Source organism: Taudactylus pleione, unplaced genomic scaffold, assembly GCF_031769625.1.
Source record: "Taudactylus pleione unplaced genomic scaffold, aTauple2 ptg000036l, whole genome shotgun sequence".
Taxonomy (NCBI): domain Eukaryota; kingdom Metazoa; phylum Chordata; class Amphibia; order Anura; family Myobatrachidae; genus Taudactylus; species Taudactylus pleione.
The window spans coordinates 3,563,444-3,580,401 of record NW_028284438.1 but is presented as its reverse complement, the minus strand read 5'-3'; the positions used below and the strand labels follow the sequence as shown (position 1 = coordinate 3,580,401).

Below are 16,958 nucleotides of genomic sequence, written 5' to 3'. Positions count from 1 at the left end.
AAGATTCATCTTTTTTGTATATGCTTTACCTAGAATAATTGGAATGAATTCTGTATAAAATATATATTTGTAGGGACAAAACTGCACGGAAGAAAAGTGGCTTACAGTATATGAATTTTCTTTCAGACCGTCCACAATGTTATGTGTTTAAATTATACACTCACCTGCCATATAGGATCCCTCTGCTTGGGGAATAGCTGAAAGTATTTGTCAGCCAGTTGAATTGGAGGAAGAGTTTGCAAATGTAAATTAGTCCAGGTCTGTACAAATTTAGCCAGATTAACAAATGTATATAAACCAAGTCTGTCATTGCCATAGTTGGATAAGTGGGTCATGAAGATGCTGATCTGGAACACAAATTAAAAAATAAATAAATGTCAGTTTGCAGTTATCTCATGTGCCACTAGGGGACACTACTACTACACTTTTTTTTCTGTAAATCTTCATTTGATTCTATTTTTAAATCCTTTTTATTGAACTACATATCTTCAGGGCAGCTTAAATTACATATAAGTGTAATGGCTGTGAAACATATTAGGCTATTACAAACATTTTAATGTTTATTACAGTATAAGTTAATATCTTCTTTTTATCTTTTTACCCACAGCTAAAAAAAAGCATGAAAACACTTATATTTTACCTGTTGCCTAGAAAACGCTATTATCAAGGGAAAAAAAAACAATTACCAAAGTCCATTATTAATCCATCATCATTTTAGATCAGGTGAAGAGACATAAACCACTATTTTATTTGACATTCATATTAAACTGACATTCAAATTAGATGCATACTAATGGCTAAACTGTGTGTATGAACATAATTAAATGCTCGATTAAATTGACTATTTTACACCTACATCCACAATAATGCATAAAGAGGCCAACACTCCATTTAGACAGACATTTCAGTATTTATAGTACATTACAGCAATTGTACTATATACACAATACAAAACATAGCGTTAAACCTATTCTCCAGTAAATTGAATACTGTTCTCATGCTTGATTCTGCATGTTCTGTTACCTGCTGAGTCCCAGTGAAGTGTTGCTACATTGTACATGCACAGAGTGTGGTTTTCTGTGAGGATTTAAAACTCTTTTCCAACTGAACCACACAAGAGACTGTCTGTGCTTATAAAGACTATAACTTTGGAGAGGTCAGCAGAGCAGTACTTTAAAAGCACAAGACAGAAAAAAAAAAAATTCTGTCCTTTTTCAACTTGATAGACTTATAAAAGCTCCCTACTGGGAAGAATATAAGATTTAGGAATAGATCTTTATCACCTGAACTGTAACCTTGTACATTAGATATTATTGATCTGTCATTGTTTGCAAACGGTAGAGAAACAGCTAAGAAAAATGTACACATCGTGGTGCTGATTCAGATATGGACTCTGGGCCTGATTCATGCAAGTTCACTGCTGAACACAGATTCCCGATTATCGGGAGTCTGCGTGTGCGCAGGACCCATTCTGCGATTGTGCAGAATGTGTCCTGCTAAGATGCATGCAAGCCCTTGAGTGCCTCTGCCTGATTGCTTGTACACAGTCTGCTGGGCTCGCAAGTCAGCCAGCCTGAGTAAGCTGCTGGCCAGCCGCCTGGTGCAGTCCACCATCACAACTATCGACCACCGAAGGTCACGTTGGTGATCGCAGCATCCCAGCCTGCGACCTCCGTCGCAGTGCTGGGATCACATATGCAGCAGGGGGTGTCATACATCTCCTGCTGCATTTGCATTATTGCAAGGCATGTAATTGGAAAGCTGCCTTGCTGAATCAGGCCCTCTGTTCACACTGCCACTGTGTCTTTGGGCTTTATTCAGATTAGTACATAAACCCAATGGTTTACGTACTAAACCCGATTGTTTGGGGTATGCGCATGTGCAGAACGGGTCCTGTCAGGGGCATATTAAGAGAGGAGGGGGCCCATGTGCAGTCTTCATTTGGATGCTCCCTCCTCTCTATTCGGTGGCCGGTAGTACACTGAGTGCAGCAGAGTCTGGACATTAGAGTAGACTCTAGTGCTATGCAAGAGTCTACCGCACATGCGCAGGTCAACGGGGAAATTGTGCTGCAGCAATTTTCCCAGCGATTTCCCTACTGTGCATGCGTAAAATGCTGGGAAAATGGCCACCGCGCCATTTTGCCAGTGATTTGCACAGCGCTGCTACCACCGACACAGGTTGTATTAAATAAGTTATTCACAAAAATTCTATAAATGAGTGCGGGGTGGGCCACCTTGGACTTAGGGGCTCTGTGTGCACCGCACAACCTGCAGCCATTATAGATAGACCCCTGGGTCCTGTGATCTCACTCGCAGATCCACCAAGCTGCAGCATTTGGGGGGCAGAGCGGGAATGCCGAGGCCAGGGTCTGCGTCAGTGGATGCAGATTTCCTGGCCTTGCAGTTGCCAGCCTGAGTAATGAAGCTTACACAGACTGGCCGGACCTGTACTTGGATCGCAATTGCTGTCAGGAGGCGTCTGCTTCCTATAGATGCCTCCTGCAGCATTTAAATATTTGCTGGAAGTTATTGCACAGTCACTTCCTTGTGGCTGTGCAACACCATCCACATCTGAATTAGGCCTTTTGTATGCAGATACTGTGCAAGATTATGCAAAAGCAACAGGAGGCATCTTATATAAAATGATCCCACTGCCGGCTTCTCTGATACAATGTTGTGTCCGAAACACACAGCCTTCAGATCAACTGCGTGACCATCGGACATCTGAGTAACCCTCAGGTTACTCAGGATGTCCGGCAAAATCACGTTGCCAGGGCCAGTGAAGCTGTGACCAAGAGTTGTGAGGGAGATACACCTTAGCTCAACTCTGACTGGTGTTTGTGGACTGCATGCAAAGCAATTGCTTTGGCACCTTTTTCACTGCAAAATGTTCTGTCAAAACGCTAATCTGTACTAATTATCTGCATAAACTATTAACTCTAAATGAAGCCTTGTGTGTTTTAATATATGTAGCACAACATACAGTATGTTCCAAGAAATTAGCCAAATAATGGCAAGCTCACATTATATGAGTCTGCATGGTGACATCTGTTGTTTGTTAATACACTGTTCACCTATTATTATTATTATTATTATTATTATCACCTATGATCACCAGACAATGTTACTCTGTGCACATGGGAGGAAGGACACTATGTGCCCTATTACCCCCATAATGACACCTGCATCCATGGGGCACCCATATTTGAAACAGGGTCTCCCCTCTTTCAAAGAATTTGCCCCCCTAGTAGCTACTATTTGGTATTCACACTCACATTTTCTATATGCGGGCAAGAGGGCACTGTGTACCCTATCACACTCATAATTACACCTGTAAAGATGAGGGAACCCACATATCAAAGAACGAAGTCCCCTATTTAAAATGTTTTGTCCCCTTAACATCTATAGTCTGATGATTACCTGTGATCATCAGACAAAATCACCCAGCGCTACAAACATTTTTTTCCTATAGTTGGAGAAGGGTGCAATTTGCCTTTTCCCCACATAGGCCTACACACTTGGGTGTGCAATTGTTTGAAAGAGTCTCCTCTTCCAAACGATGTGCCTCCTTAGCAGTTATTGCCTGGTGATCACCAGACAATGACTGAAACAGTACACAAAAAAATCTATTTTTCTAGATGGAGATCTAAAGTCCATGTCTCCCCCATATTGTGTCAAATAAAAAAGTAGCCCCTCATTTAATGCGATAGGTTGTCTAGTTTATAAAATGGTACACATTGTTGAGCTACCATGTTTTCCCTATGAATTATTTAAAATAAGACAGCGACCATTTCAAGTGCAGATTTTTCTTTGCCTACACATTGATTCTTGCTTATTTGCTATTTTGGAAAGTGGATTATTGGCAAAACAAGGAGAACAAAATATTTCTTTGTGATGTTTTTAAGATGAAAATAAAAATCACATTTGGTATTGGCATTTTATTTTATTTGAATTGTGTGTTAAAATCTGCATAAAGACTAATGGTAGTCTAAAAATACAAATTATTCTAAAAATAACAAGGTATAATTGTATTGCATAAAATATCAGTGATATTGATGTTGGAATGTGACAACAGCACAAAGGTTTAAATTTGCCAATCAGCCATTGAAATCTAGAACTAAATGTAGTTCTAGGGTTTCTGGATCTGGATACCAGATCTAGAAATCTTTCATTTGTTCAGACAACCCCAATCAGACAAGGCTGAGCAATATCAGATCATTTCAATTCAGTCCAATGCAAAACATGAAATAGTACTTCTCCAAAGGTTGACAATCTTGCCATAAAGTTGGTATGTGGGTTTTTCAACTGATTTTGAACATGACACAATGGGTGATTATAGTGAGACACTAGATTTCCCAGTTTATACCTCTAGAACCTGGCTACTCATGGTCTTTGCCTTTACCAGCCATCTTTCCCATACAATGACATATGCTCACAAATTCTTCATTGCTTCCAGGTATTAGACACCTAATAAGATATATTTATTCCAAGATTGACAGCAACACTGAATATATAGGAGACCCCAATAAAATGAGAATGACTGTGAATATGAAAACAAGTTATTACACAAGCCAGAAGAAATGTTGTTCCTATGTTTGGGCTATAGTCAGGCAGCCTCCTGGGTATAATTAATGTCTGTAACCTGGGTCTGAGTTGGCACTTGGCAGCAGTCCAAAGTGTACTCTAAATCCAATGCAGTTGTCATCACAGGTAGCAATCCAGTCAGTAGTCATAGCCCAAAACATGGATCAGGACAGATAGTAATCCAAACAGTAGACAGACTCCAAAGTAAGGTAAGAACCAGCATCAGAACAAGACAAACTACAGCAGGTATATAAGAGGCTCAGGCAGAAGCATCCAAGTGAGCCGAGTCACTTAGTGGTGATGAGCTGCAGTATGATTACTGTATATGATCACTCTGAGCTGCACTGCCTGTCTGGCTGCTTGGAGGCATCCATTGCAGCTGTTTGATGGAGTGGGGGATCAAGGTGAAGCACATCTGCGTCTACCAATCATTACAGATCCATGAAGAAAATATACTGCTACAATTTGAATTCTAGGGAATATACATGCATTTTCAGACTTGAGAACAATCCTAGCTCAGACTCAAGAGTCCACTTAAGCTTTTCTCTCTGAGCCACCAGATCTAATAACAGGATGAATTCATGAATTAGGTACTGTAGCCCATTTTGTTTAGGAGAAAACAGGGTTTCAAACCATTGGGCCAACAATTCACTATACTAAATATAGAGAATAGCAGGAAACCATAGATAGAGAAGAAAGCTAAAATTCTGCAGATCGCTATAGCAATATATGTATAATTGTTTTTAAATGTGGACTGTAGTGAGCTTATTGATGTACTCCAGGGGCTAGAAACCATATGTATTTGGTTTCTTCTTTTATGGATTCATTTGAATGCATCAAAAAGCTAATGTTAGCTGAAGATATTCACATACTCCTGATATAAGCAAAAAAGAGCCATGCAAGGCATCCTTTAGCTCACCTTGTTACTTAAGCGAGGCTTTAATGTGTTGTGGAGTCTGTGGAATAGCTTCTGCATTAAGCAGACCTTTGATGTTTGTGTTATTTTCTCATATAGTGGAAGACTTCTAGGTTCCTTTTAGCCTAAATCATTGGATAAGAATAAAATACTATATACAGTTTAATGCTTTAATGCTCTAAAGCTATGTACAAAGCTCATGAGAATTTTCCATTCACATTTTTATCGCATCACAACCAAAAGCTTTGAAGGAAACTTGTTATATATCTGTAATACCTCTTTATCCTTATTTGTCATAACAAATAGAATTAAATAGATGTTAATGGTGTTTTCTCATCACATCCATTATATTTAGGCTTTTTAAAGTAGACATATGGTCATGAAAAATGTCGTTCTGTCCATTGTATTTGCATTCAGTAAAATGAATGTATATCCTAAAGCAATAGCAACACTAAGAAGGATAGTTAATATTCATTATTTTACAAAAACAACGTATTTTTCCCACAACGTAACTGAATAGTCTGTGTAGTCACCCAACCAGTGAATAGAAATGATTAATGTAATGCCTTTGGAGAGTTTATGATGAGGGTTTGTGCCCGGGGGTATACTTTGTTCTCTTTTCCTATCTGTCCGTACTGTACACATTTCAATAGCCTCCCAGGACACATCTGTCATGAACAGGAAATTTCAGCGCCCTTTAACATTTTGGAACTGGGACCAAATTAGATTTGAAAGGATGCAAATAGAGTCTGCCACTTACTTTTAATATCGCTATGCTGAGCTATCAGATCTGCTGAATGAGACAAATTATAGCACCAGCATTCACATTCCACAGTAATTCAGATTTCATGAGCTTTGACATTCTTATTGCCATTGGCTCTTCTTTTGTATGTTCCTAGCCTGCAGGATTTAGCTGTGAGGCGGTTAAATATGTATCTCTATTTTAAAATTATTTCTACACAATAAAAAAGTATCTTATTAACTATTATTTTCTTCTGTATGAATAATTGATGATTAGTGATATGTTGTAACTCCTGTTGGAAGATAAAGAAAATGATATATGGCTAGCTCCGTTCATTACTGCATACCTTTACAGTAGCTTGCACAAATGTTTACAGGTCACTAGCATAAACAGAACTCCCAGACCAATAAATGTCCAATTAATTTCCCATTGTGCACAATATATGTGCAACTTTTAAGCTCTTTTTTTTATAATGTCCTGAAGGATTTATTTTCTCAGTACTCAGAAACGTATAACAGCTGTTCATGCACTATTACGTTTATACGCTGACTAATGAACTAATGATAATGAATACAGTTGTGATGTACAGTATTCGCTTTCCTGTAGGATATATTAGCTTTTGAACTTTTGTATTGTCACAATATCCCTATATGTACAATTTACTTTCATGTTATGGATGGTATAATATTGTATAATGGATTGTTAGAGAATATTACACATCTAACATGGGAATTAATGTTTCATTGCATCAGAGTTTATTATTGATAGAACTGTCTCTGGGTCTCATTCACTACGGTTCGCAATTCTGCTTATACGCATGCAGCGCAGTTGCTAATATCAGCGGTGCTATTAAAATGTTTGAATTCACATTGCGATCGCAGCCTGACATTAGGATGCCCACTTCCCCTTACTCACATCCGTACACTTGGCCAACATAGCGAAACCATCGGTAACATCGGGTAACATCGGACCCAGACGCACAGTTAATGAAGCCCAGACCTCACTCAGGAATTGCTAACTTCTGCGCACACTATGAGACCAAAGGAGGCATCTGGTATCGAAGGATAATTTATGCACACCCATGCAACAGCATTGAAATGCACTGGCACGCCTGCGTTCACACAGCTACCCCCCCATCACCACCCACAAACAGCACTACCTGTCAATCACTCTGTAATGCGTCTGAGTAGCCTCTACGTACGCAGTTCTGACTGCTGTGTCTGGCTCGCGCACACGCATGTGCAGTGTGTCTTTATTGACCGATTGCGTGCATATTAGCAACTGCATTCCTTGCTGAATCAGGCCCTCTGTTGGTTAGAGAAATACAAAATTAGGGATGCAAAATGCTTAGCTTGCTAAAGCATTACAAATTCAATCTTATACTTGTGATATCTAAACTCATTCATATATAAATATTGCTACAATTCATTCCTGTTCCCCAAGATCTTTTTGAGCCAGTTTGTATAATTAACTGTGCATTTAACTGAATGTTTATTGTTATTATTGCTGCTTAAATGTATGTTCCTTTACTATATCACATAGAGATGATTTTTTCTAAAATGACTTTGTTGCCAGTTGCTCAAAGTCTTTATAAAGAAGAATTTAATGAATCCTGGATCTTTGCTTGGATATGTAGTTATTTGATGTTTGCGACGCCAGATATTTTCCCCTAAATCAATGGTTCCCAAACTTTTATGAATCACGGTGCCCTAGAGTATCAGCATTGTTTTCACAGCACCCCTAAGTTTAAGTTTGTTCTTGAAAGATTCAGAAAACATTGTAGCAAAGTAGTTAAGTGAAGTAAATTGTGCTTACCTGTCATCCCTAGGGTCAGTTATGTGGTGGTGGACAGGTTTGCACTTCTGTTTGTCCACATATTTACATTACATTGACCATAAATAATTGGATTTAGTGCTGGAGCATCAACCTGAGGCACCCCTGCAAGTGTCCCGAGGCACCCCAGAGTGCCACTGCACACAGTTTGGGAACCACTGCCCTAAATACTAAAGATGACTAGTTCCCCATAGCGCTCCTTGAAAATCTTTATGATACTGTGTTTGAAGCCCATGTATGGAGGATCCATTCCTGTAGAGATTTATTGCAAACTCAAGTATATTGGCCCAAGCTCGGATTTATCTTGCCTGTGGTGGTAAGGTGGTAGTATAAGGTGCATTTATTAGCCATTGAGAGATACAGAAGCTCTCTGTGCTACTACCACTGTCCTCTGATAATAGGGATAGCATAACAATAGTACTTTCCACACAGGATTTTTGAGTCAGAATATAAAAACGGCCACCTTTTTGCTTTCTTTGGTAGAAATTAACTCCTCATAACAAATATTACATTGTACAGTATTACATTTTTATATGCGACAATCAGAAGTGTGAGACCCCACGAGGCCCCATAATTTGTTAATTATGTTTTATCATTTTAATGTGTTTATTCTCACTCTTTCCTCTAATATGAATTACCTGAGCACAAATTGATTTCCCAAGTGATATTGCCTGGTGTGGATTGATTCTCCCCTCCCCCATTTAAACAGCTATTTTAACTAATGAGTGCTCTAGAATGGTGTCACTGACCCTGTGTTCTTATCTGCCATCCTATTAATTTCTAAAATTGAAATGTGTACACAGTGTATCTTCATCCATGAGTACAATAGTTAGCCTAGTAACGGGAATCTAGCTGACCTTCATCTATCCAGTTTTTATATGACATACTGCAAATATTGTGGCTCCTGACCTTTGGTCTGATAAATAGAAAATAAAATGATTCTATTACAATTTCTGTGCTTTCAAATTTAGAGGTCAACACTTGTTCTTGCATATATTTTTGTTTATATAACCAATGTCACTCTATTATTTTCTCATTTGCTGTCTAATTTATTTTACAGTTTAATGCTTCTATTTGTATGAGGTTGGCATTAAAAACAGATGAAGATGACGCTGAGGAAAAAGAATGAAGATTTCACCAAAGAAAGATATTTAATGTATGAAAAGCTTCCTTCCGACACTTTAGTGAATAATTAATTTGTATATGAAGTTGCCTGGGGGCAATCATTGAAATGCTGGAAGAACACTGAAGAAGAGTAATATGAACTGTAGAGGATGATGGGCCCAAAGATGAGGACAATAAAGTAAATGGCCCTCATTCAGAGTCGATCGCAAGAAGCGATCGCTCACTCTGAATGAGGGCGGGCACTTATTGTTTTGAAGTGCTGCCTCCAGGTCGCAAGCTAAGCTGTGGGTTACCACCCACAGCTTAGCTTGTGATCAGGGTGATGGTCACGATGGTCATCACCATCACGACCATCGGGGCTTACGACCAGACCCTAAGGTTGGGTCTGGGCACTCGTAAACCCCAGGGAACTTCCTGCCCTGTTTGAGCAGGAAGTTCCCCACTGACATCATCAATGATGTCAGTGGGGCCACCCCCAAATGGCAAGCCTTCCAACTGGAACGCCTCCATTTGGCCGGGCACGCCCCTGGCCCGCCCAGCAAACGGGGTGAGCAGTCACTCAACATCGACAGCTCGCCCCGTCTGCTACGAGACCCCTAGCGACGGAGCGCCCGTCGCTAGCCGGGTCTCGCGCATGCGCATGACAGAGCCGGCTCCATTGTGCGCATGCTCTGTGGGGTCCATCGACCCGGTTGCGAGCGCATTGGCGCTTGCAACCAGGTCTGAATGAGACCCGATGTCTTTATTGAGCAGCAGGTTGGAATGGGAACTGGATATATAATACTGAAGAGATGGCAGCATTGGATTGGGACCGATGATGCTGGATTGAGAGATGGATCGTTTTGAGAACGATGTTGATGGATTGAAGAACTTGATCGGGTGAGACCAATGTTGATGAATTGCAATACTGGATCAGGTTGGGACTGATGATGATGAATTGCAGTACTGGATCGGTTTGGGACCAATGATGATGAATTGCAGTACTGGAACGGTTTGGAAACGATGATGAAAGTATCGGATGGGACCAATGACCGGATGACAAACTGGTGGAGTTGTTAAAAACATTTAGTAACTTGGGTATTTACAAAAAGGAACTTCTGCAGCATCAATTGCGACAAAACGGAGAAGATGCAGAGCCAAATGAGTGCTTATTCGTTAGACTGTATTTGTAACGACTTCTCATTTATTTTATGGCAAACTACTGTATATATAGAATGCGATTTTGGGAGTTATATTAGCATAAACTATATTGTAATGGTTCTGTAAAGAAACATAGGCCAACATGTGAGTTTGATAGCATATTACATTGAGGTTAAGATTAATAAAGTTACAGTCTGTGGTTAAATGTAAAGTTGCACATAATTTTCCAACAAAGACCAAAGGCCAAATGTAATAGGGTGAGAGTTTAGAATACGCGCGACTTTGCACATGTGTAAAACCTATAAAAGTAATGGCATTGCAAATAGTAGGATACAGCCTAAGAGTACTGTGAGGAGATCTCTAATATCATAAAACAACCAACATGTCTAAAAACTACCACTTTTGTCAAATGAGAACTACAATTTGTGCCTTTGAAGGTAGAAGGGCTTAATACTTCAATACAGAGGAAAAACAACAGCTTAAATGATATAAACACAACAAGGAACAATTTTCTATATAAACCCTCCTTTGAAGGTAATAGGGGACGCAGCAAGATCAACTATTGATTTTCTAATAAACTTGTTATTACTTATAGATCCATGAAGCTATGAACAACATTCTTTATTAAAAAATAAATGATAATACACTTTTTACTCACATCATCATAATAACTCCTAGAATTGATTACTGGCCTATCACTAATATCCTCAAATGTCAACTCTCAAAATCAATCATAGGAAACATAAGTATCGCTGATCATACTGCCTTTTGGTTTACACTAAAATGTACAAAACTATTTTTTTTTCCTATAAGTGCTGTTTCTCGACATATCTTGATACATCATATACTTTCAATTACTGTGTATGGAACTAATACTGTATATGAACCTAATTTGCTTAAATAAATTATTAACAAGTTACTTAAAACATGAAAATATTTTGGAAATCATTAAAGTCAATTAAGAGGCCACTTGCTATTCATTTTCTTTGCAAAAAAATCTAGAATCTAGAAAGATATTAACTACTTTGTTTAGAAGTTATAAAGAAGGAAAGGGAACCTCTTGTAGCACCAATTATTGAATTTGAAATGGCTTAAATATGTATGGAATATAATGCCTAAGTCCTGAATATACTAAAATGCTTTCAAAGAATATTACTCCTCATTTAAATATACTTTACAATTCAATGCTTAATAGTTACTCTGCACCAAAACATATGAATCTGTCCAAAAACAAAATACTACAAAGTCTATAACTGGTACAATCCTACCAAGTGATCTTACCAAAGTCTTTTCAAAAATATTACAACCCAATTTCCAACTTTTGGTATGATCACAAAATAATTGATCAATTTAATTTGGATTGACCTCTGGAGATAAGTGGATTTATATAATTTGACATCTCTTTAGGAAATTCTGTGTCCTGTGTTTTAGGTACAATATGTGTGAGGTCAGCCAAATGCGTGATAACAGAGCACAGGTTTCATTTTAGCACAAGGATCATATATGCAGAGAATCCTCTTAGTTAATCTCTAAATCTACAATAATATCCATCATTAATGAAAATCAGACCATTCAAATTCCTTTGGAGTCTGGGATATCTCAGGAAATCTCAGCTGTGTGCCAGCGCATCTGGACTATTTTTTAAAAACAAACCACCAAGGATATACTGTAGAAAGAGGTAACATTTTTAAAATGTTATATTTACCAGCCATGTTTAGTCTAAAAAGAACAAAGAGTTTATGACCTGGGGCAAGATGTACTAAGCTCTGAAAAGTGATAAAGTGGAGAGTGATAAACCACCAGCCAATCAGCTCCCAACTGTCATTTTTCAAACACAGCCTGTAACATGACAGTTAGGAGCTGAGTAGCTGGTCGTTTATCACTCTCCAGTTTATCAGTTTTCAGAGCTTAGTACATCTCCCCCCAGGCTGATGTATTCATGTAATATTTTATCCATAGGGCAATCTCAGATTTGAGAGTGTGAAACCCCTGGCTTCTGACCAACCATAGGGTTATTAGGTAATTCAATAATCACTGATCTGTGTACAATGCCGCATCTTTGTATGCAAGCCCTTGCGACATTTGCATATTTTCATACAATCACTGCATACAAAGACAAAATCACGATGGGTATTGCATCGATTTCTGAATCAGGTATTAATAATAGAAATACAGATTCATCATATTCTTTAGAGAAAGATTTCAGTACAAGTATTCACCTATATAACAGTGTTGCCACATTAAAACCATAACGTTGTGCAGCCAACTTGCCTACATTTATTATGTTTGTTATTATGTTGACAATCATAATGATAAAACCAGAATGTTGAATGATAAATTGGTTAAAATTTCACCCTGTCGAGATTTCATCACTTTCCATATGCTGCACGTCGTCCTTGTGGCTGTCGACATGTTGTCTGTTCACCATGTCGACATTATGCTGTCTGCATTATGAATGTAAACATGGTGAATGTCAACATAATATACTGAACCTGTCCTATTAGCCATTGATATTAAAAAAATGATAAGCCATTAATGTTGAACAAGTTCAATGTTCTAATAATATTGTTCAGACATATCATAATCAATCAAGGACTATGGCGCTACTGCCGCGATTATTAACGTTCCAACTCGCTGGGAATAATTTCATTTTGAATGAATATATCCCGGCTATGAACACACAGGGACGGCGGTTGTGGTAACCACAAGTTATATCCCCGGCATTTCGGAGAAGTCTTTCACTGAAGTGAAAGACTTCATCAGGGGAAGCTGACCCTACGCTGACTACTGAGTGCACTGCATAAGGGGCACCACTACTGGGGGCATTGCATAAGGGGCACTACTGGTGTGAGCATTGTATAAGAGGCACTACTACTGTGGGCAATATGTGCATATGAGGCACTACTACTGTGGGAATTGCATATAAGGGGCACTACTGTAGTCATTACGTAAAAGCGGCACTACTGTGTGTCATAACATGAATGAGGGACACTACTATGTGGTGTAATGTGAATCAGGTGCACTATGTGTGGTGTAATGTGGATAAGATTGCGCAACTGGTGAGTAATATTTCATGTGGGTGTCTATATGTTTTTTTTTTCCCTGTGGATATATATTGTGTGTTTTTTTCATGTGTGTGTCTGTTGTTTTTTTTTCATGTGGAGCCCATGGGCCCCATTTCACAATGAGACATAACCCCTTTAGCACTCGCTAAAGGGGTTATGCCCTCCATTAATTATTTAACAAATAGCACTAAGCATAGCGTATCACTGTTTGTCAATGTACAGCTAACGAGCAATACAGTCCCCATTGAGCATACCTCCATTTTGTCCATATTTAATAGGGGCTCCCACATGTTTGTTGTCCAGGGGCCCCTACAGACCTTAATCCAGCCCTGTGGAGCAGTGCCATATGCAATATAAAAGGTGAGAGACACCAGTTACTAATATGTATATATGTAGTGTAGAGTAAGTAAAATATTGTTTGTAACTTCTTGGTTGAGGATATGCAAGAAAAGTTATTGATTTTCAAGGAAAAGTAGTTGGGAAATTGTCATATTGAAGAGAATTGATTGAGCAAGAGTCTAAAAAGTTGAAGAGAAGACATTGTATCAAGCAATATTTTACATAAAATTATATATCGATCCTGTGTGCAGGAGATTTCATACTGCAAATCGCAGATCTGGCCCCTACGTACTAAACTCCAAAAAGTGAAGCACAAACATGCAGTGCCGGGCTGAGGTGGGGAACTGGTTCCGACTCCCATTCCGGCCCACATTAACCCCTGGCGGGTATGGGGCCCCTTTATGTGTGGGGGCCCCAGGACGTCCGCCCCTGTTGCCCCCCCGTTAATCCGGCCCTGCTGCTCCAAGATCTAGGAATTCTAGAAAATCATATACATTTATGTAATTTGCACTCTCCAACTACCACTGACTATGGGCCTGATTCAGAAGTGGACGCAGTTCATGCATGGCTGAGATTTCTCACAGGTTTGCAAGTGTGAAAATATGCAAATGTCAGTTTGAGCATTCCTCTAGTGTTCTTCCCTGCAACAGACTGAACAAATCCTGCAATGCCCACTTTGCATATCTGAGCTGAACTGCGCTGGAATAACCGATCTCTCCACTGCTTTACGGTCTAGTACATAGATTCTCAAACTCGGTCCTCAGGACCCCAAACAGTGCATGTTTTCCAGGTCTCCTAACAGAATCACAAGTGAAATAATTAACTCCACCTGTGGATCTTTTAAAATGTGTCAGTGAGTAATGAGTACACCTGTGCCCCTGCTGGGTGACCTGGAAAACATGAACTGTGTGGGGTCCTGAGGACCGACTTTGAGAACCTCTGATCTAGTACATACAGTAAAAGACGCAAACATTAGTTGCACCATCAAGACTTGTACCAGCCCTATGGCAAGTACAGGTTCTCCATCTGAGTGTAGCCTCCTATGTAAGCTGTACATCATCTCTTTATGCAACTACTTTGAGCAACACACCCATGACTTTCCCATAACAAATGTCAGCCAAGGGTCTATATGTCAGCCACTTGGCTGACATACAGCCCATCATTTTGGGTTTATGTATCAAGCAGTGAAAAGGTGTGGAGAAGTGGACCTTAGTGGAGAAGTTGCCTATAGCAACCAATCAGCTCCTACCTATTATTTTATAGACTGTACTTGAAAGCTGATTGGTTGTTATGGACAACTTCTCCACTTGTCCACTTCTCCACACTTTTCACTGCTTGATACATAAACCCATTTAGCTGTAAACACCAAATACTTGTTTAAAAAAACTACAAACTCACTCCTTGGAACATGTTAGCATTGTTAGTAAATATCCTTTTAAAGTTCAAAGACACATATAAAGATATCAAAGAATATCAATACAGGATCTTGTTGAACGCTGGGAGAGAAAAAAAATAAGTTTCACTCCTCTGCCATAAGAAAAAGGGATCTGTGGGTCTTGTGCACAACACATGAACACTCCTGAATCAGCTGTACGAGCATCTGTTTCTTTGGGGTACATTTTTAAAACATTATTGATGGCACTCCCATAATAAAGAACTGTGCTGTAAAAATGTTAAAGCTACATTTGCTATATAATATGTAACGGAAACCATATAAAGCTTCATAAAACTGAAATTATCATTTCTTTTCAAATAAATAATTTCCTGCTTTGCTTATTTTTAACCTAACAATATTAACTCAGTGTGAAGACATGAAATAGAACTGTGAGCTTGAAGTAAAGAACTGGAAGATTTAATGAAATAAGCTTTGTAACAGAGTAAACTTGCTTGACTGAAGCAAATAAGAAATGACAAAACTTTATTTGGTAACAAATAGGAGCAACTGTTTGCAACTCTTCCTGATCCTTGTGGTCACATGTATAAAATGGAATGCAAAACAAAAATGAATAATTTATTGAATTATTTATTTATTAGGTAGGAGAACAACTGGTAGCCTGAAGGCTGCCGTACATTGTGCAATTATTGGCACAATCAGACGGTAATCAGCTGATCAAGCTGATAATTGCACAGTGTATGACAGTGGCCGAGCACCAATTATAGCTCAGTTGGGCATGAGAAATCTTTCAGCAAGATAATTGGTGCTCACCCATTATAGTGGATACACTGTACTCACCATCAGACAGGGAGACCAATTATCAGTGTATGGCAAAGTCAGATAATTGGTCTGTCTATCTGATGGTTAAATTTTTCTCACAGCCTATGGCCAACATGGAAACAGTGGGATTTTACCTTATTAATACATTCAGGCCCAAACAATTATGAATCAGACAGATTATGGAAGTCCAAAGATTTTTGCACTCAACCTCGTCAATATCTGACAGTAGCTGCAGCCCCAATAGGTTTCTACTGTTGCTGTGAATCTGTCAGATTTACCAAGCTTGGCCCTGATAAGGTTACACCATTTCCAGATGGCTTTACCCTATATTAGCTAAGGGCTACTAATTCAGAAAATGATCCTGAGAAGTAGTCTCCAGCTGCCTCTCCATCGTTCCACGGTGACACATGCCCTAGCCAACGGCTGTACATGTGCAATGTACATCGTGGACCAGAACCAGAAAGCAGTGTGATAGCAGGAGGAGAAAAAAAGAGTCCATCATACACTTACTACTTACCGCTACCTGAGGAAGAGAGATCAAAACACGTTGCAGAGGGGGGTCCAGGAAGTGGTGCGCATCCATTTAGGACATCAAAGGAAGAAGTCTGGGACTTTGGCCCTGATTCAGCAAGGATCGCAACTACGATTACGCACGCCATCGGCCGATTGTTGCGTTCTGCATATGCATCGCAGTGCGCATGGGCGAGCCAGCCACTGTGATCGGGACTGTGATCGCAGTCACTACGCAGACCCATTGCAGAGTGATTGACAGGAAGTGCCATTTGGGGTTGGTGACGGGGGTGGTTGGCGAAACGCAGGCGTGCCAGTGTGTTTGAACACCATTACAGGGGTGTGCATAATTTTGCCACTACGATGCCATACGCAGCTTGAGTGTGTGAGTTTACCAATTCCTGAGTAAGGTCAGAGCTTGTGCAAGTGTGCTTGAGGCTGCGATGGTACTCGATGTTACCGATGGTTTTGCAGTCTTGCTAAATAT

The 16,958-nt window shown here is 39.5% G+C and overlaps 1 protein-coding gene across 1 annotated transcript in view; it reads right to left on the bottom strand.

Annotated features, from left to right (window-relative positions):
- The window catches only part of LOC148538795 (bifunctional heparan sulfate N-deacetylase/N-sulfotransferase 3-like), a 298,794-nt gene that overhangs the window by 61,982 nt on the left and 219,854 nt on the right, over nucleotides 1–16,958 (bottom strand). The window contains exon 7 of the mRNA XM_088452217.1: nucleotides 165–347. Within this exon, the coding sequence (XP_088308343.1) occupies nucleotides 165–347 (183 nt within the window). The remainder of the gene's footprint in view (nucleotides 1–164; nucleotides 348–16,958) is intronic.